General features: G+C 47.7%; 1 protein-coding gene across 13 annotated transcripts in view; it reads left to right on the top strand.

Moving 5' to 3' along the window:
- The first annotated feature begins 18,657 nt into the window (after nt 1–18,657).
- Gtf2ird1 (GTF2I repeat domain containing 1) overlaps nt 18,658–20,381 on the top strand; it is an 88,700-nt gene continuing 86,976 nt past the window's right edge. For 5 of the 13 annotated variants that reach the window (XR_004769530.1, XM_027416121.2, XM_027416126.2 and 2 more), the window contains exon 1: nt 19,117–19,268. Coding sequence is in view for 11 of the 13 variants with exons in the window: in XM_027416121.2 (XP_027271922.1) it covers nt 19,128–19,268 (141 nt within the window). In the remaining 2 variants the exon portion in view is untranslated. Of the gene's footprint in view, nt 18,864–19,116; nt 19,269–20,381 lie in introns of those variants that run through there. The other 8 variants (XM_027416131.2, XM_027416129.2, XM_027416127.2 and 5 more) reach the window with 3 other exon arrangements.

The raw sequence follows: 20,381 nt of genomic DNA, 5'->3' as shown, positions 1-20,381 counted from the left end.
GAGTCATCCTTCCAGTCTGTCAGGCCCTCTGTCTCTTATTGAAGATTATTTATCAGGGGCCCTGCCAAAACTGTGCTGGCCTTGCAGGGAAAGGGGCCTACATTTAACCCCAGAGCCTATGTAAACAGCTGGGCATGGTCGGGTATGCTTGTTGTAATCCCAGTGTTAGGGAGGTCAAGGCAGCCTTGGGGCCCTCAGTTTCAGGTTGGTGATAAACCCTATATTAAAACCAAGAAGGGGGACAGAGAGGTAATCCAGTGGGTAAGGGTATTTGCCACCTAACCTCTTGACCAGAGTTTGATCTCAGAACCACGCGGCTGAAGAAAAGAGCCAATAAATTGTTCTCTGACTATGGTATGCATGTTACACACACACACAAACACATGGGGGCGGGTATTCTTGGTGCTAACTTGACTACATATGGAGTTAACTAAAACTCAAAACCGGAGAACACATCTGTAAGGAATTTCTGCTTAATTTGAAGTGGGAAGATCACTTTTTTGGGGGGTAGGGTAGAGACAGGGTTTCTCTGTGGAGGCTGTCCTGGAACTAGCTCTTGTAGGGAGGACACACCTTTAATCCACATCTAATCTGGGCCACACTTTCTGCTGGAAGCCTAAGTAAGGACATGGAAGAAGGAAGCTCTTGCTCTTGCCTTGCTAGCAAGTTGATTCTTCTCTGGCATTGGAGCCCTATTTCTTCAGGATCCCAGTGAACACTGAAGACTGGCTGAGACATCCAGCCTCATGGACTGAACAAATACTGGATTCTTGGACTTTCTATTCATAGCCAGCCACTGCTGGATTAGCTGAACCACAGGCTGTATGTCTTCTAATAAATCACACACACACACACACACACACACACACACACACACACACACACACACACACACACTCATTCTGTAAGTTCTGTTACTCTAGAGAACACTGACTAATAGAGAGAGAGGAGAGGGAGAGAGAGGGGAGAGGGAGAGACAGAGTTAGGCCTCTATCTGATCTACCATTTTTTGTATGTTTCTTTCAAGCTGAGGTCACCTCAAAGTCCAAAGAGAAGGGTGGCTCTCCAGCCATCACATCTATATTGTAGGTGACATTATGAAGAACATGAGAAAAGGAATGTTCCAGAATTCCTATAGATATTCTGTCACATTTCACTGGCCAGGTTTCAGTCTTCTGACCACACCTATTTGGAAATCAGACTGTAATCCCAGTACTTGGGAGGCATAGGCAGGAGGATCAACAGCTTGTTTTTTTTTTTTTAACTGAGCTATGTAAGAATATTTTTATATCAATAAACAAACAGCCCAAGGGGTAGGCCAGGCCTGCTATTTCAGCTACCTATAAGGCTGAGGCAGAGAATAGGTAGTTCAAGACTATCATGAACCTCATCTCAAAAATAATTTTAAAAAGGGCTAGGGGTGGGCTGGAGAGAAGGCTCAGAGGTTAAGAGCCCTGGCTGCTCTTGCTAAGGTCCTGAGTTCAATTCCCAGCAACCACATGGTGGTTTAAAACCATTAATAATGAGATCTGGTGCCCTCATCTGGCCTGCAGACATACTTGCAGGCAGAATATTGTATTCATAATAAATAAATAAATCTTTTTTTAAAAGCTGGGGGGTGGCTAGGGGTATAATTCAGTAATAAGGCACCTGCCTAGAATTGCCCAGTGAGAGGCTGGGGTGTGGCCCAACATGCATAAGGCCCTATGTTCAGTTCCCAATACTATGTTAAAAATAAAGAGAATTTGCATCTTATTTTTAGGATCTCTGAGAGGCACAAATCCCATCGACCCTGAGGGATGCTGGGTGACTAGAGAGCAAAGAGGAAGTCTGCACCCAGGATCCTACATGTATTTCAAAAACAGGCATTTGGAGTTAACTAGTTCTGGGTGTATAGATCCCTGCCAGGCCACTGGAGGGACCAGGGAACAGGAAGGTATAGAAAGAGGAGGGGTTCCTTCTGTGCTCTTGACAAAGCTACAGACCAGCTCAGAAAACCAGAGCATCCTGGGAGGAGATAGTCCACGTCTCATAGGATGAGGAGTGAAGCAGCTTGGAGAAACTGGAAATCTAGAAGGTTCCTGTAGGTGGCAGGTTGGAATTGAGTCCTGGAAGGTAGGAAGGGTTTCCTTATAGCCCAGGCTTGCCCACTTAAAAAATAAAAGATGGATTTATGGGTGTGTGTGTGTGTGTGTGTGTGTGTGTGTGTGTGTGTGTAGTTACCAGAGGAGGACAGAAGAGGGCATCAGATCCCCAGCAGCCAGAGTAACAGGCAGTCGTATGTGGGTGCTGGGAATGGAACTTGGATCCTTTACAAGAGCAACAAGCACTCTTAACCGCTGAGCCATCTCTCCAGCCCATCCACTTTCCCTTTCATTGTATTCCCCAAGGTGTGAAATGGGACACAGTTTAATTCCACAAAAGCCCAAATAAACTCTGGATAATCCCTCCCACCCGGGCCTCACTTTTGTCATCTGTGACAAATGTTTCCCTCATATCCTTCCCTATTTTTTTTATTTTTGTTTTTTTGTTTCTTGTTTTTTTTTTTTTTTTTTTTTTTTTTTTTTTTTTTTTTAAACAAGGTCTCTACATAGGCTGGCTGTGCTGGAACTTATTCTGTAAACCAAGCTCGCCTTCAGCTCAGGGATCTGCTTGCCTCCGCCCCCCTAAGTGCTGGGATTAAAGGCATATACCACCACCGCCTGACTTTATCCTTACCTTATAAAGGAATGAGAAGAGACCCTGGGAGATTTCTAAATCCCAGAAAACCCCTTAGTAGGGATATATATATATATATATATCCTTTATGCCCTGTGACTTCATGAGGGGAAACTGAAGCCCAAAGAGCTAAAAGGCCCACACTTGAGTGTTCAATCATCCCACCTGTGTCAGAGTTTTGAAACAAAAGGACCATGTTCCCTGCTTGCTGAGCCTGCTCCTCCAAGAGTGAGGGGCCCCACAGGAGGAGGGGGTATCTGCTGCCTTCTTTGGTACCTCGAAAATGTTAATTGGGGAAATTATGCAAAGATGAGAGATGCTCATTTGCATGTTAACGAGGTGGCTATATTAAAAATAGCAGGAGGAAGAAGTTAAGTTTGGGATTGAAGCGAGCTTGCCAGACATTCTGCGGAAGAGCCGGGCTCCTGGGATCATAAGGTGGAGGTATAACCTGGCCTGATTGGACAGGAACCCCCAGCTCTAATACATTTCATTGTATTCCCCTGTCCCCTCTGGTCCCTGGGCAACCCTTTCACACACACTGCACAGATTTTAAAAGTCACTTCTGACTCTGTCTCTTCTCTGTACATAACCTGCTTCATCTCCTTGTTGCCCTCGGGATAGCTGGTCCATTGGTCCCCTCTTCTGACACTCCAGCAATCTCTACCACGCAGCTTCATTCTGACCGTGAGCCTTCCCATAGAGGCATTCCAGCTGCCGGGAGCAGCGTGGAGTGGAAACCAGGACATGTGCTACACTGGGAAAGGGGTTTTGCTTTTGTTTCCATCAAAATTGCTAAGGATTGGATTTGGACAAGAGAGACCTCTTAATTACAAGAGATGATAGTTCATCAAGCAGCATGGCCATTTAGTCTAAACTAACCTGTGAAACTAACAGGTTATTATTTGATCAGATATAACTTACCAAAAGGGAACTGTCCCAAAATTAGGGTTGGGAAGGGTTTTGTTTCTGTCTTTTCAGGAGAATAAAGGAATCCAGCTAAGGAATCCAAGACCACTGGACAAATGAGACATCTGAAAGAAAAGGACAAATCATCCAGAAAAAAAAGTCCCAAGAAAAAGAGTAAATTGGCTTATTAGTATATCACATTTCCAACAGGATAAAATTTCATAAATCTTCCCAAACGTTTGTTTCTGCTGTTCTCTACAGACATATAATGCAAACAATATTTTTGTAGTCCCAGTCCAATTAAAGATTAAAGCTGGCTTTGGAGTTGGAGTGTGGCTCTCTCCTTCTCTAAACCCAGGCATGCTTGTTAAAGTAAAATCCAAAATCTCTGTCTCATGTCAGAAGAGCCACCTGATATGGGGTAGAACAAAAACCAAAATTAAGGGACTGTTGTATTGCCACTGATTTCATAATCCCTTGGTTTTATTTTAATTCTTTAACAAATTTTCTTAAGGTATAAATATTATCTCAAAATTTATAAGATATGTGTGTGTGTGTGTGTGTGTGTGTGTGTGTGTGTGTGTGTGTGTGTGCTTTTTGTCATGATACTAATGGTCATATAGAGTACTAACTAATTCTAGAAAAGGCTTCATCTACCTTCCTGTACATGATTTCAGGTTTGAGTTTCTATTAGTTTTCTGCAGTGAACCATGACCAAGCCTAACAGTGACCTCTGAATTCTCCAAAAGGAGAATGGGGCCCACAAAGACGATTCCACCAGGACTATGATCACACAAGGTAGAATAGAAAGTGAATTAGGTACAACCTTTTGGACTCATCAAAATAGGATGGATACAGAGTATTTTCTCTAAGTTTGTCAACTGATAATGGACTAGACAAAGTTGATGTATTTATTGTCTGTATATATTGTATATAGTTATTGTACTTACTGTATATAGTTTTTCTTACATTAGTTATAATCTTTTATGTTTTAGACAAAAAAGGGAAAATGTGGTGATATTTTGTTTATGCTATGACAAATAAAGCTTGCCTGAAGATCCGAGTGCAGAGCTAAGCCACTAGTTAGCCATAGAGGCCAGACAGTGGTGGCACACAACCTTTAATCCTAGCATTGGGGGGGGGAGAGAGAGGTAGACAGATCTATGTGAGTTCAAGACTACCCTGGGTACACGAGACTGAATCTGTATAAAAGAAAAACAGAGCTCACACAAACATGTCTTTAATCCCAGCACTGGGGAGGTGGGAACAGGAGTGATGTGGCTGTGGAGAGACAGGAGCTCATTCATCATTGTAGTCTGAGGATTCTTTTTTTTTTTTTTTTTTTTTTTTTTTTTTTTTTTTTTCTAGACAGGGTTTCTCTGTGTAGCTTTGGAGCGTATCCTGGCACTCGCTCTGTAGACCAGGCTGGCCTCGACTCACAGAGATCTGCCAGCCTCTGCCTCCCAAGTGCTGGGATTAAAGGCGTGTGCCACCAACACCCCGCCAGTCTGAGGATTCTTAAGGACAGGATCACTCCTTTGGTCTAAGCATTGGTAGAGGTAAGAATTCTAGTGGCTGACAGATTTGCTTCTCTGATCCTTCAGCTTTCGTGCCCTGATAGCTGACTCTGAGTTTTTATTATTAAGAACAATTAGAATTTGTGCTACTTGGAGCAACTGAGACAGCTACACAGTCTCTCAAGTACCAGGGCATAGGTGCTTTCTTTGACCTCTGGGACTAGCTGATCTATGTTATTTATTTATTTTAAAAGATTTTATTTATTTATTATGTATACAGCATTCTGCTTCCATATATATCTGCATACCAGAAGAAGGCACCAGATCTCATAACGGATGGTTGTGAGCCACCATGTGGTTGCTGGGAATTGAACTCGGGACCTCAGGAAGAGCAGTCTGTGCCCGTAACCTCTGAGCCATCTCTCCAGCTCCTATTTGTTTATTTATTTAGAGACAGTATTTCTGTATTTATTCCTGGCTGTCCTGGAACTCATTCTATAGACCAGGCTGGCCTCTAACTCAGAGATCTGCCTGCCTCTGCCTCCTAAATGCTGGGATTAAAGGCGTTTGCCCTGCTGCCTGGATGGCAAGCTTATTTTTATAAAATGCATACATTTAATATTTATGTGAATGTGGTTGAGTGTATGTGCATATACCACGAGCAGGGAAGCATGTGGGAGCTTGTGGAGGTCAAAAGAGAGGATCAGATCCCTTGCAGCTGGAGTTCCAGGAGCAGCTGGAATTCCAGGAAGTGGTGAGCCGCCCAGTGTGGATGCTGGGAACCAAACTCAGGTTCTCTGCAAGAGCAGTGCATGCTTTAACTGCTGAGCGGTCTCTCCAGCCCTGTCAAGCTGCTCCTTATATGGGCATTGCCACAGGGTCCCAAATAGTGAAATTTAGCCCTCAGCTCTCTGTGTAGCTGAGGATGACCTTGAACTTCTGATTTCTCTTCCTCCACCTGCTGAATACTGGGGTTAGAGGTATGCAGTGCTGGGATGGAACCTAAGGACTTACGAGTGCCAGCCAAGTACTTTATCCATTTCCACAACATCTCCATCCTCAGATTGTTCTCACTTGGCCTTGTCTCCAGGAGTAACTCAGGTTGAGTGAGGTCTCTGGTTAACTCTTTGGTACTATGAAGAATACTCCAGGGTCTGTAACAAAATAGGGGTATGTCCCTGTGTTCCTATCAGGTGTTCTACCATGCAGAGATGGTCAAACCAAGCACAAGAGAAGAGACTCTGGGTCCTTGGTCCCCTTAAGGACAGCTGGGAGAAGGGAGGAGGTGTAGAGGGGGAGGCTGATTATAAATTAGAAAGCAAAACGTGTACAGGTCTTCACTGATTCCAATAAACACCCTTTGAGGGTATCAATCAGTGAACCTGCTGATTTACAGGGTTTGGTTTACTTAGACGGGGAAGAATCAATGGGACCCTAGACTTGGGACTGAGGAGGGCCTGTGGAGGGGCTGCATGCAGTGCCAGGCACTTTGGGAGGAGGAAGTTGATGGCCACAAAAACACATTCCCTTCCCAAGAAGCCTCTCACTTACACTCCACGATCTACTTTTCCATGGCTTACGTCATCGAGCTCCTAATAGACTTGTGAGAAGGTCCTATTTTAATCCCTCTTATGACCAGGAGCACTGGAGCACGGGGAGGTTTTGTAACTCTGTTGGGTCACACAGCCAACGGTAGCAATAAGTTCTGGATCGTATGTGCTTTTGGTTGATACTCATTCACAGTAGAGACTCTGGCCATCTTCCTGCATCGGCTTGTTTTTTGTTTTGGTTTTGGTTTTTCGAGACAGGGTTTCTCTGTGGCTTTGGAGGCTGTCCTGGAACTAGCTCTTGCAGATCTAGATCTCTGTGGTCTCGAACTCACAGAGATCCGCCTACCTCTGCCTCCCGAGTGCTGGGACTAAAGGTGTGTACCACCACCGCCTGGCTCCACCTATATTCTTTTTTTAAAAATTATTTATTTATTTATTTATTTATTTATATTTTAGTTGCATTGGTGTTTTGCCTGTGTGTATGTCCTGTGAGGGTGTCAGATCTTGGATTTACAGACAGTTATGAGCTGCCATGTGGGTGCTGGGAATTACACCCAGGTGGTCTAGAAAGAGCAGTCAGTCAGTGCTCTTAACCACTGAGCCATCTCTCCAGCCCCCAACCTATACTCTTTCTGATGTTGTTATTTTATTGAGACAGGGTCTTATGTGTCCCAGGTTGATGTCAAACTTGCTCTGTAGCTGAGGATAACCTTGAACTCCTGATCCTCCTGCCTACACCTTCTGAGTGCTGAGATTACAGGTCTGTGTTACCTCTCTTGCTTTATAACCAATACTCATTTTGTTGTTGTTGTTGTTTTTAAATTGAGACAGGGCCTCTTGTAGCTCAGGCTGGCCTCAAATTTGGCTTTGTAGCTAAGGATGACCCTGAATTTCTGGTCCTCCTGCCTTTATCCCCTGAGTGCTAGCATTACCGGCATGCCCCACCATGTCTGGTTTACGCCACGCTGGGAATATAGAATGCAGGGCTTCATGCGTTCTAAACAAGCTCTCTGCCAACCTGAGCCAAATTCCCGGCTCTTCTTGCTTTCTCCACACCATTCTAAGGAGGGAGGGGGTGAAAGAGCCCTAGGGGGGCCCAAATTCTGGGCCCCTGCCCCTTTCTACCTCTATGCCTCCTCCTTTTGCTTACTCATTTTCCCCAAAACCTCTGCAGCTTGGCTGGCCCGACACTCCTCCTTGTCGGCCCTAAGGACCTGGGTCCTCAGTAGAATTAAAATAGACCTGACCTAAATTCAAGCACAATGCAGGCACTGAGACAGGGCTGCATCAGCCCCGGGAGAAGAGAAGACACTTGAAGATTAACTTCCAGAAGATCCTAGTTCTCCAGGTAGGAGACCAGACTGACCCAGGCCTATGACACTGACTGTTCCTAAGACATCCCTAAGTGGGGCAGGAGCCATAGCTCAGCTGGGGAAGCGCCTATCTAAAGTGTGTGAGGCCCTGGTTTCCATTCCTAGCACTGTCCCAGCTCCTCAATTTAATTGCAGCACTCTGGAGACAAAAGCAGCTAGATGGTCTACATAGTGAGTGCCACGAGAACCGGGGCTACATACAGAGAGTTTGTAAAAAAAAGAAAAAAGATGAATATAAAGCCAGGCTTGACAGTGCACACCTGTAATCCTAGGATTTGAAAGGTTCAAGGTCATCCTTGCCTATATAGTAATTTTGAAGCCAGCCTGAGCTACCTGCTGAGATCCTAACTTGAACACCAAGAAAAGAAACAAACACCCAGGGGCTGTCAGTGGTAGAGCCTGGAAAAGAAAGGGAGGGTGCTTCCAGGCCCTGGGCTCTGAACAGTCCTCAAACGGTCCCCAAATGGTCCCACAGATGTGCCTCAGGCAGGTAGGTCTCTACCCTGACACTTGTGGCTCTGTCACTTAAGGGAGTCTCTCTGAGCTTGAAGTCCCCAGATGTAAGATGAGGGTGTTGCTTGGTGTGGTGGTATATGTCTGTCCTCTCAGCCTTGGGAGGCTAATGCAGGAGGATTGCCTGGAGTTCAAGGCCAGCCTGGGACTCTGACTCAACAAACAAGCAAGCAAGCAAGCAAACAAACAAACCCACAAACACAGGTCTGGAGACATGGTGCAATGGTTAAGAGTACCTGCTGCTCTTGCAGAGAACCTGAGTTTGGGTCCCAGCACCTATATTGGGTGGCTCACAAGCACCTATAAGTCCAGCCCCAGGGGGGATTTGACTCCCTGTTCTGACCTCCAGGGTCACCCGCACTCCTAGGCACAAACTCACACAGAGATACACATAAAAAAAATTAAGCAGACAAACCAAACAACCCTGCAGCTTCTCTGGAGCTTATAGAGGGTTCTGGTTGGAAGAAGGCACTGGGACATGCCACCTCCCCCCTACTCCCCCGCGGCACTCCCATCCCCCTGCTGTCCCTCAAGCTCCGGGAAGCAGGGGCCTCATGCTTGTCTCTATCACAATATTTACCAACAGCATTGCAATTGAGCCAGACGGCTTGGCAATTATAATCACGTTATCATTATTGCTGATAATTTTGATCATAAGCATAAATTATAAACAGGAGCAGGGCCCAGCGGGTGAGGCGCTGCACCTCTAGGAGGGAGTATGGGGCAGCTTTCTCCACTCCTATTCATCTCTCCTGGCCGAGGCTGTGGCTGTCTCCTTTCTGAGGCCTGACCTAGAGATGCTGGTGACCCCAGGTGGCTTTTCCAGCCAGGGTCCCTGGGCTGTCCTGACTGTCTCCTGCGAAGCCCCATTCTGCTGCACACAAACTATTAAGGTGCAATTACGGAGGAGCCCGGCGCTCCAAATTGATCTCTCAGTAACGCCACAGCTGCAACCATGGAGACGGCCGAGTCAATTACATGCCTGGCTCTGTTCTTCAAAGATTCCAGTGGAGGAGAGGCAACAGAGGCGGGGGCAGGGAGAAGAGAGAGGCAGAGAGAGAGCCAGGGCTGAGGAGATACCCAAGGATGGAGGAAGACAGAACTGGAGAAATTATGTAGTCCCAGAGACACCTCAAGAGAGCAGAGACCTTCAGACAGAGAGAGATCTTGAGAATGAAAGAAGCAACCAGTGCAGGGTAGCCGAGGGGCACTGGTGTGAACAAGCAAGACAGTGTTCTCCGCAATCCCAGCACTGGGAAAGCAGAAGCAGGAGAATCACTAGTTTGGGGCCAGCCTGGGATGCATAGCAATTTGAACGCCAGCCTGAGCTACATAGAAATAGACCCTGTTTCAACAACAACAAAAATAGAGGAGCTGTGGGAGGCTGTTTAAAAAGACAGAGCCTGGGGCAAAGCAGTTAAAAGCACAGATTGTTCTTGCAGAGGATCTGAGTTCGGTTCCTAGCACCCATGTTGGGTAGGCACCTACACCCACATATATACTTAAATAAATAAATTAAATAAATAAAAAAGAACTAGTCATAGTGACACATGCCTATGATCTCAACACTCTGGAGATGGAGGCAGGAAGATCAAAAGTTTTAGGTAAACCAGGCATTAGTGGCACATGCCTTTAATCCCAGCACTTGGGGAGGCAGAAGTAGGAGGATCTCTGTGAGTTCGAGACCAGCCTGGTCTACAAGAGCTAGTTCCAGGACAGCCTCGAAAGCTACAAAAAAACCGCTGTTTCGAACCCCCCCCCCCAAAAAAAAAGTTTTAGGTAAGGCTGGGGGAGGAGTGGTGCACGCCTTTAATCCCAGCACTTGAGAGGCAGAAGTAGGCATATCTCTGTGAGTTTGTGGCCAGCCTGGAATACACAAAGCCGGTCTTAAAAAACAACAACAACAACAAAACCCCCAAAAACCAATATTTCCATACCATCAATCTTTGTTTGTTTGTTTGTTTGTTTCTTTCTTTCTTTCTTTCTTTTTCTTTCTGGTTTTTCAAGATAGGGTTTCTCTGTGTATTAGCCCTGCCTGTCCTGTAGACCAGGCTGTCCTCCAACTCACAGAGATCTACCTGCCTCTGCCTCCCAAAGTGCCAGGACTAAAGGTGCGTGCCACCACCACCCAGTGAGAGTTATATTCTTTTTAAAAATTTATTTGTTTTTTAATTTATGTGCATTGGTGTATGTCTGTGTGAGGGTGTCAGATCTTAGAGTTATAGACAGTTGTGAGCTGCCATGTGGGTGCTGGGAATTGAATCTGGGTCCTCTGGAAGAGTAGTCAGTGCTCTTTTTGTTAGTTTGTTTTGGGGGGAGTTGAGACAGGGTTTCTCTGTGGCTTTGGAGGCTGTCCTGGAATGAGCTCTTGTAAACCAGGCTGGTCTCGAATTCACAGAGATCCGTCTGCCTCTGCCTTCCTAGCGCAGGGATTAAAGGCATGTGCCACCATTGCCTGGTGCAGTCAGTACTCTTAACCACTGAGCCATCTCTCCACCTCTTCCAGTTTGTTTTATTTATGGTATAGAGAAGGGAATCTAGGTCCATGCTGAGGATGTGCTCTACAGTAAGTATGCCCCCAAGCCTTTTACTGAGCGGGCATCTAACCAGGTGCTCTATCACTGAGCTTACTTACATCCCAGCCCCTCACTGGGGGATTCTAGGCAGGAGCTCTACCACTGAGTCACACCCCAGTCCTCAAGAGGGGGGGTAGGCAGACACTCTGCTGTTAAGTTACATTCTCAGCCCTTCACCTCATATTTATATTTATTTATAAAGTATGTTTATGAGACAGTCTCATACATCTTAGGTTGGCTTGGACTCACTATATAGCTAAGAATAACCCAGAATTCCTAGTCTTCCTGCCTCTTCCACTTCCCAAGTGCTAGGATTTCAGAAGTGTGCCATTGTGTATGGTTTTGTGGTGCTGAGGATGGACCCAGGACTATGTCATCCTAGGCAAGTCCTCCACCGACTGAGCTACATTTCAACTCCTATTTTTTGTGTTATTGAGATAGTCTAGATAGCTCAGGCAGGCTTTGAACTCACAGTCTTCCTCTTTTCTCACTCTCTCAACTTCTGGTATTGTGCCAGGCGCAGTGGCTGAGACAGGAGGATCGCTTGAGTCCAGGAGTTCTGGCCTGTAGTGGGCTATGCCGATTGGGTGTCTGCACTAAATTCGGCATCAATATGGTGACCTCCTGGGAGCAGAGGACCATCAGGTTGCCTAAGGAGGAGTGAACCGGCCCAGGTCAGAAACAGAGCAGGCCAACTTCTGGTATTGCAAACATTTGCCAACAGGCTTGACTAAGCTTCTTCTTTTTTTAATCTCAGAAACATTTTTACATGTATTATTTATTTAGAGGTTGGGGGACATGTCCCAGAGCACTTGTGGGGGTCAGAGGGGAACATTTAGGAACTGGTCCTCTCCTTCCTCCATGTGGGTCCTGGAGGCCTCACCCACTCATCAGTCTTATGTGATAGGTCCCTTGACCTGATGGGCCATCTCTCCAGCCCTCAAGATTTCAGTTTTAAAAGGATTTAAACAGAATTACCAATCCTGAAGATACCAGGAAAGCCACAGTGGTGGCAAAAAAGGAATGGCAGAGATCTGAAGAGTCCAGAGGTGAACCCCTTCTGCTGTCTCCGGCTACTGCTGCAGAACTGCCCTGCATCTGTGTCCTGTGGCTTCCAAATCTGTGAGCCCTCGGGCTCCCTGCTCTCACCTTTTGCCCACTCTGTGGTCTCATCCAAAGTAGTCCAGCTTTGGGCTTCCTCTGAGGTTCTCAGATGGGTTGCCCTTTCACCCGCCTGTCCCCATGCCACCCTGGCTACCTAACTCCAGGAAGCAAGGAACAGAGAGAGGTGGTCTAATAGCATAGATGGAAATCATACTGGTTTGTTGGAGGGCAGAGATCCAGGTCTCAGGCAGGTTAGAAACCAAATCCACTGGACAGCCATCCCAGGTGACCAGTAGGGAGAGAATGGATCTTGTCACAGGAGCTCATGGGGCAACAGGGAAGCAGGGTATCCCAATACACTCGCTTTTACAACCAGCAAGTTGAAGGTGGAACGTGGCTCAGTTGGTAGATGTTGCCTGGTGTGCACAAAGCCTCAGGTTCCATCCATAAACCAGGCAATCTCGGGTATCAGGAGGTTCATGAAGGAGACTGAATCATCCTCAGGCTAGCCTGGGCTATATGAAATACACACACACACACACACACACACACACACACACACACACCCCAGTTTATTTTAGCTCTGTTTCATATGTAATGTTCAGGAAGATAAGGCCCAGAGCATCTGAGTGGCTTGGCCTAAGGTACACAGCACCAGTAGAACCCATTGGTAAATCCATATTGAATCAGATTATGGTGCACACATCTTTAATCCCAGCATGCAGGAGACAGAGGCAGGCGGATCTCTGAGTTCGAGGTCAGCCTGGCCTACAAAGCTAGTTCCAGGACAGCCAGGGCTACACAGAGAAGTCCTGTCTCAAAAGAACAAAAAAAAAAGAAAAAAGAAAAACAATCCATATCACATGTGACTGAATGGAATCTGGGACATAGCAGGGCACGGTTTCTGTTTTGCCAACTGTTCCCTGCTCTCTGCCTGGAAATGGACAGTGTATGGCTGGTTGGTTAGCCTTTCTGGGAGGCAGCAGGAACCCAGAGGCTGTAAGACAGACTTCATACCCACCCCTTACTTTATCCCTGCTGCTGTGTATTCTGTTGGCAAATAGCAGACAGCAATGTTGAGCTCCAAGGGTCTTCCTCCCCAGGAGGTCTCATTTCTAGAGGGCCCTAAGATCTAGAATTTAGGGTTGGGGGACTAGAAACCAACAGACTGTCAGTAGCAGCAGAGACTAAGACACAACTCCATTTTATCACCCCCAGTAGCCTGCAGAATTTCTTTTATCTTTTTTCCCCCCCAAGACAGGGTTTCTCTGTGTAGCCCTGGCTGTCCTGGAACTTACTCTGTAGACCAGGCTGTCCTCAAACTCAGAGATCTGCCCTCTTTTGCTTCCCAAGTGCTGAGATCAAAGGCATATACCACCACTGCCTGCCTAGTTCCTTTAATCTTTTATGGACCTCAACTCAGGTAAAACTGGATCCATGGTTTAAGGAAGAAAAGATTTTGATGATGAGCCAGTGTGAAGAGGGGTTGGAGTTTATTAAAGAAGAAAGAAGATGGGTGTAGTGACACACACTTTTAATCTCAGCACTCAGGAGGCAGAGGCAGGTGGATCTCTATGAGTCTGTGAGTTTGAAGCCAGCCTGGTTTACATAGTGAGTCTCAGCTTAGTCAGGGCTACATAGACCATGAAAAAAAAAAAAAAAGAAGGAAGGAAGGAAGCTTCGAAGGAAGGAAAAAGGGAGGGAAGGAGGGAGGGAGGGAAGAAAGAAAGAAAGAAAGAAAGAAAGAAGGAAAGAAAAGTGTTTGCTTAGGGAAAGAATAAGAAAAACACAAGAGTCTGGTGTGGGCTTCTCATAGAAGGGTCACACTTAATTGTCTTAGGAGTGGACAAGTAGCCATTTTAATGGCTCTTAAAATCTTAAAGAGGTGCTAAGCAACATTTTCCCCTCTTAATTTTTTTACATTCATTTATTTATTTATGTGGGGGCATTTATAGTTGCTACAGTGCCCTAACTTGGAGGTCAGAGGACAAACAACTTGAGGGAATTGGTTTTCTCCTTGTACCACATAGAGCTGGGGAGTCAAACTCTGGTCATAAGGCTTTGTGTCGAGTGCCTTTACCTACTAAGCTATCTGACTACCTAACTAACCCCTTTGGACAATTGGGATTATAAAATGGGGACCTTGGACAGGATGACAATCTGATAAGGTAAAGCCAGTAGCCCCTGGGATCCCACAAGTTTTTTTTTTTTCTTTTTTTTTCTAGAGACTGGTAGAGATTTATAGGTTTTCAGCTGGAAAAGGAGAGAAGACTCAAGCAAATGTTGACTGTGTTGGAGTTTAGATTCTCAGTTGGAAAGAGAGGCTTCTACCAAATTCCAGAGGGCTCCTCTCTGTTTCTACACCCTCTTAATGTGTGTGTGTGTGTATGTCTATGTGTGATACGTGTGTTTTCATGAGTATGTTACACGTGTATGCATGCAGGCATGTATATAGGCCTGAAGTAAGTATTAAGTGTCTTCCTCTTAAGTAAGTAAGTATTAAGTGTCTTCCTTCCTTGTTTTCTACCTAGTCAGTATGTGTGTTTGCATGTGTGTTCATATACACATTCATGTGTGAGAATGTGAGCACACGTGAACACGTGGAGGTCAGAAGACAAGCCTTCCCTTCCTCTTTGTTGGAGAGAGGGTCTTTCTTCCCTTCTCTCCCTCCATAGGAGTACTGTGATTCCTGACACTTGTACTTTGTTTGATTGATTGGTATTGTTTTGAGACAATGTCTCAATTATGTAGCCATGGGGAAGTCCCTATGTAGACCAGGCTGGCCCTGAACTCACAGAGATCCACCCTCCTCTGCCTACTGAGTGCTGGGATTAAATGCGTCCGCCACCATTACCCAGCAAGTTTTGTTTGATTTTAAATTTAAACTTAAAACTTTAAATGTATTTAAAAAAATTTAAATTATGTAGATGTATGTGTGTGGAGGGTGGGTACATACATTTGTGTGTGTGTGTGTGTGTGGTGGGTACATACATTTGTGTGTGTGGAGTGGGTACATACATTTGTGTGTGGGGGGGTGGGTACACACATTTGTGTGTGTGTGTGGGTGGGTACATACATTTGTGTGTGGGGGGTAGGTACATACATTTGTGTGTTGGGGTGTACATACATTTGTGTGTGTGGGGGGTGGGTACATACATTTGTGTGTGGGGGGTGGGTACATACATTTGTGTGTGGGGGGTGGGTACATACATTTGGATGCAGAGGCTGGTGGATGCTACATGTCATTAGATTCCTGGAGCTAAAGCTGTCAGATGCCCAGAGTGGGTGTTGAGAACTGAACTCAGGCCCTCCACAAGAATAGTATGTGTTGTTTATATTATCATTAAGATTGATTTATTTATTACGTATACATGTATGTATACTGCATGTATATCTGCACACCAGAAGAGGGCACCAGATCTCATTACAAATGGTTGTGAGCCACCATGTGGTTGGTGGGAATTGAACTCAGGACCTCTGGAAGAATAGCCGGTGCTCTTAACTGATGAACCATCTCTCCAGTGCAAGTAGTATGTGTTCTTAACTGAGGAGTCATCCCTAGGTTATAGGCCTTCAACTCAGATCTTTGTGCCAAGCGGTGGTGGCGCACTCTTTTAGTCCCAGCACTCAGAAGGCTAAGACAGGCGGATCTCTTGAGTTGGAGGCCAGCCCAGCCTGGTCTACAAAGCTACACAGAGAAACCCTGTCTCTAAAACCAAACAAACAAAATCTTTGTACATGTAAAACAAAAACCTAACCAAACCAACTGAGCTGTCATCTCAGAATCTTTCCGTTTTGCCTTTTTTTTTGGACAGGGTCTCACCATGTAGCCTTGGCTGTCCTAGAACTCACTTTGTAGACCAGGAGGCAGGCCTTGAACTCACAGAGATCTGTCTGTCTCTTGGTCCCAATTTCTGGGACTAAATCCATGGACCACCATACCCAGCCCCTTTTAAGACATCCTCACTGTGTAGCCTGGGGTAGCTTTAAACTTCTTTTATTTACATTTATTTATTACTTATTTGTGTGTGTGAGTGTGTGTGTGTGTGTGTGTGTGTGTGTGTGTGTGTGTGTGTCATGGCACATGTGTGGAGGGCAGAGGACAACTTCACGGAGTGGGTTCTCCTCCATCACATGGGACCTGGGGATCAAACTCAAGTCATCTGACTTGGTTGCAAGTGCCTTTTCCTCACATGGCCATCTTGCCAACCAATGAATTTTCAATCCTCCTGCCTCAGTATTCGAGTAGCTAGGATAGTAGGCACCTCTCCCTACCCAACAAGCATATACATCTTACATGTTACATACTTTCATTTAGCAGGTGATTAACATCTGACTTCCTTTCTCAGCCTTATCCACTGTGGGAGTCAGGTGGTGATTGGCAGAGAGGCTGTGGGAAGGGAGAAGTGGAAACTCAGACAGGGGAACTGCCTTGCCCCTGGTCACTTGGAAGAGCCAGGATTTGAACTTACACATTCAGCTGCCAGACCCTTGATATTTGCCCTGACCTTGGTGTCAAACCAGGGTAGGCACTGGGCAAAGTGGGTCAGAGGGGCCATTTAGGTGGCTTTAAGGCATCCTTAGGTCTCCGGGGGCCCATCACCTATGGCCTCATTCCAGATCCCTGGTGCTCTGCCCAAACCCCTCTACTGGCACGAGGGGAGGAGCTCCCTGAGACAGGCTTGTGAGCTTGTCCCCAGAGATGGTCATTCAAGGTTAATTGTCACTAAGATCTGGGCCTGATGTGTTTGTAGGAGGAGGGCTGGAAGGAGACCAGCTAGGCACCGTTAGGATCTGGTAGATTCTTGTTTGTTTGTTTTTAAAACAGAGTCTCATGTAGCCCAGGGTAGCCTCAAACTCACTATGTGGCTTAGGATGACCTCGAACTCCCAATCCTCCTGTTGCCTCACCAGCTGGAGTTGAAGGTCAACCCCAGGGCTTTACACATGCTAGATAATCATTCTACTTACTAACCAAACTATATTTGTAACTCACTGTGAGCATGTCTGTGTGTGAGTGTGTGCTTGAAAGAGGGTGTGTGTGTGTGTGTGTGTGTGTGTGTGTGTGTGTGTGTTTTGACTTTTTGATAGAGGATCTCATAGCCAGGTGGGTTTCAAAGTCTCACCAGTCCTCTTGCTGCTTCAGACTCTCAGGCCCTGGGATTATAGGTGCGAGTCATTAAGCCTAGCTCTTAAAAAAAAAAAAAAAAAGTTTTATTTTAAAACAGGGATTCTGTATTGCCAGGCTGGTCTTGGATTTCCTATGATACCCAGTCTGTGGTGAGCTCACAATCCCCCTGCCTCAGCCTCCTGAGTGCTGAGACTGCAGGCAAGTTCCACCATGTCTTGACTCTGTTAATCTTTGCCTTACAGACCTGGGGCAGGACCTCCCTGGGTGGCTTGGGGACTAGTCTGATACACATCTTTCTCTCTGAGGCACCAACCCCCAGCAAAGGCCTGGTCAGGGACTCAGGGAACCTCCTGGTTACCAACTGCTGGGGTGATTTAGGACATATGGCTTTGGGAGGTTAGCGGGGAATGTTCCCCCCTTGATTTAGTAGCATATAGAGATGGTCAGATGGAAGGTAAAATAAAAGCCTGGATCCAAAAATTTTGTGTGGTAGTACTCACTTGTAATCCCAGTATTTGGGAAGTAGAGGCAGGAGAAGCGGGAATACAAGATTGCCCTCAGCTACACAGAGAGTTTGAGGCCAGTGTGGGGTGTGTGAAACTCTGTCCTAAAACGACAACATTAAGGGCTTTAGGTGTTACTAGAGTGGTTGGTTGCCGGTGGCGTTGCATGCAGAAAGCTCTGGGTTCGAGTCCTCCCTGGGTCTAGGAGCAAGGCTGTAATCCCAGCACTTGGGAGATGGAGCCCACCCCACCCCTCTTTCAGGTGTTCAAGGCTATCTTCACTTTTAGGTCCTGAGTGCTCAGGACCCTAATCAGTTTGACCGCAGCCTGGGCTTTCTGAGATCCTGAGATAAATAAATAAAAAGCCTGGGTCAGGCCATCCAAGATGGAAACCTGGGGTCCCTCCCTTCCCGACCTTGGACACTTCGGGATAACAGTAACCAGCAGGGCAAGCCACCCAGGGATCCTCCAGGCGTCCTCTGGGTGACCTTGATGTACCCTGATCTCCCCGGGGAGGGGGTTCTAATCCGCGGCTGGGGGACTTTCGAGGCCCTAAGGTTGTGAGTCCTCCCCTACGGTGGCACGGGGCGGGCCGTGCGGGCTAATCCCGTATGTAAATGACAGCCAATGGAGGGTGGTGTTGCGCGGGGCTGGGATTAGGGCCGGGGCGAATGGCTGGCAATCTTACTGGGATTACAGAACAAAGAGAGAACCTCCCAGAGCCCGGGCTCGGCTTCGCGCTCGCTCCGCGCCCCGCCCTCCGCCGCAGCCCGCGCCGGGGGTGGGGGCCCCGCGCAGCCCCCGGCCGGCCGCCCGCCCGCACCGCGTCCGCCCTCCTTCCCTCCCTCCCTCCACTGACCCTGTCCCCATTCCCGGATTATTAACTCGGCAACCAGAGGCGACTGGATTCACCGAGTCCTGGCCACCGGGCCGGGGCCGGGGCGCCCGGAGCGCTTGGGGATCCTGCAAGGTAAAAAAGGAGAAAGTTTGACTGGGGGTGGGGTGGGAGTGGGGGATGGGGTGGAGAACGATGGAGAGGGGGTGCTCGGAAGCTTGCCTTGGCCTTGAGCCCCTATTTTGCACCCCCCCCCCCGGTCTTTCAGTGTGTTGTGTGCATGGGAGGTCCCTTCCCCTCCCCTCCCCCTCCAGGTGTCTCAATTCTAAGGCCCGCCTTTTGGGGTGTGTGTGCACGTGATCGGGATTATAATTCGAGTTTGGAGGGGGATGGGTTGGGATGGTCAGCTTCTTCCCTCCGGATACCTGCTGGAATCGGGAAAGCCGTCACCCCTCTTACCCTCACATTCCCTGGAGGTGGAGAGAGAGGCGCCCCACTGGCCTGGAGCCCGGCAGGCCCGGATACAGTTGGGCGAATGAGGTCAGTGGTGCTGCCCTGCTGTGGGAGGCTGGTGGAGGGGGCGTCGGAAAGAGGCTTTAAAGACCTCCTCCCCCCTTTTCTCTCCTGTCTCCCAAAGCGCAAGCTGAGTCCGCACACTGCCCCAGAGCGGTGGTTTCTTTTGGGGGTCATCCTGTAAAGGGGCTGGCTTGCAGGGTAGGAGCCGGACCTCTTTGGTTGGTTGGGGGTGACGGCAGGGAGACTTAGGGTGGCAGTTAAGAGGGGCACAGAGGGTGCCGAGGAACAAGTTGGGGGAGCCTCGGCTGTGGGTGGTCTCTGAGTTCTTGAAGAGGAGGGGGAGGGGCCAAAGGGTGCTTCGCGTCTCCCCATCCGGAGTCTCTAGACGAAGTGATCGTGACCGTTGTGACACCCAGGCTTGCAGCCGGACTGGGAGTGCAACCTTTCCCTGGCCTAGGCCCCAGGGAAAGCTGGGGGAACGTGGCTTTTAAAGTTCTTCTGCCCTGCCAGGCGGCTAGTAGAGCTCCAGCTTTGGCAACTGGTCTGGTGACCCGGCATCCCAGGAGTAGACTTGAGGTGGCAGTTCCTGGGGCCCCATCCTGGTGAAGCGAAGGAACTCAGGAGCTGGCTCACCTATGGAGCGTGTGTTTGGAATGTAGGGTGTGATGGCCGGGCTGCCGCAGCCTTTCAAAGGAGTGGGGACTTACAAGGGGCTCCTGTTACTACTGCTCGAGTGCAGAGCAGCGTCCGGGGCGATCCGTGGTCAGTGCTCCGTGTTCCTCTGTTATGGCCCTCCTGTCTCTGGCCTTGGGAGGTGCCTTGATCGGTTCATTTATTTTAGCAGCGTCATTCCCAGAGGGAAAGGGCACCCGCATCGATTATTTATTCTATTTGGAGCAAGAGGAAGTGGTAGGAGGCTCGTGACTGGCAGCTGGGAGGGGGTTGGGTAGTGGGGCATCAAAATGGGGTGCCCATACTGTCCGACACCATGAGCCACCTGTTTAGGGCTTCAGGAGTGTGTGAGATTGACTTTGGCCTCTTTAGAGAAGCTATCGGCAGACATAGAAACAGGCCTAGCATGGAGGTAGGGGGTTGTCGGAACCCCCAGCCTGTTTCTGTGTTGTAGAAAGCTAACAT

This window comes from Cricetulus griseus, chromosome 4 (genome assembly GCF_003668045.3).
Source record: "Cricetulus griseus strain 17A/GY chromosome 4, alternate assembly CriGri-PICRH-1.0, whole genome shotgun sequence".
Classification (NCBI taxonomy): Eukaryota; Metazoa; Chordata; class Mammalia; order Rodentia; family Cricetidae; genus Cricetulus; species Cricetulus griseus.
The sequence above is the reverse complement of the archived record's forward strand: the minus strand, read 5'-3'. Positions and strand labels throughout refer to the sequence as shown.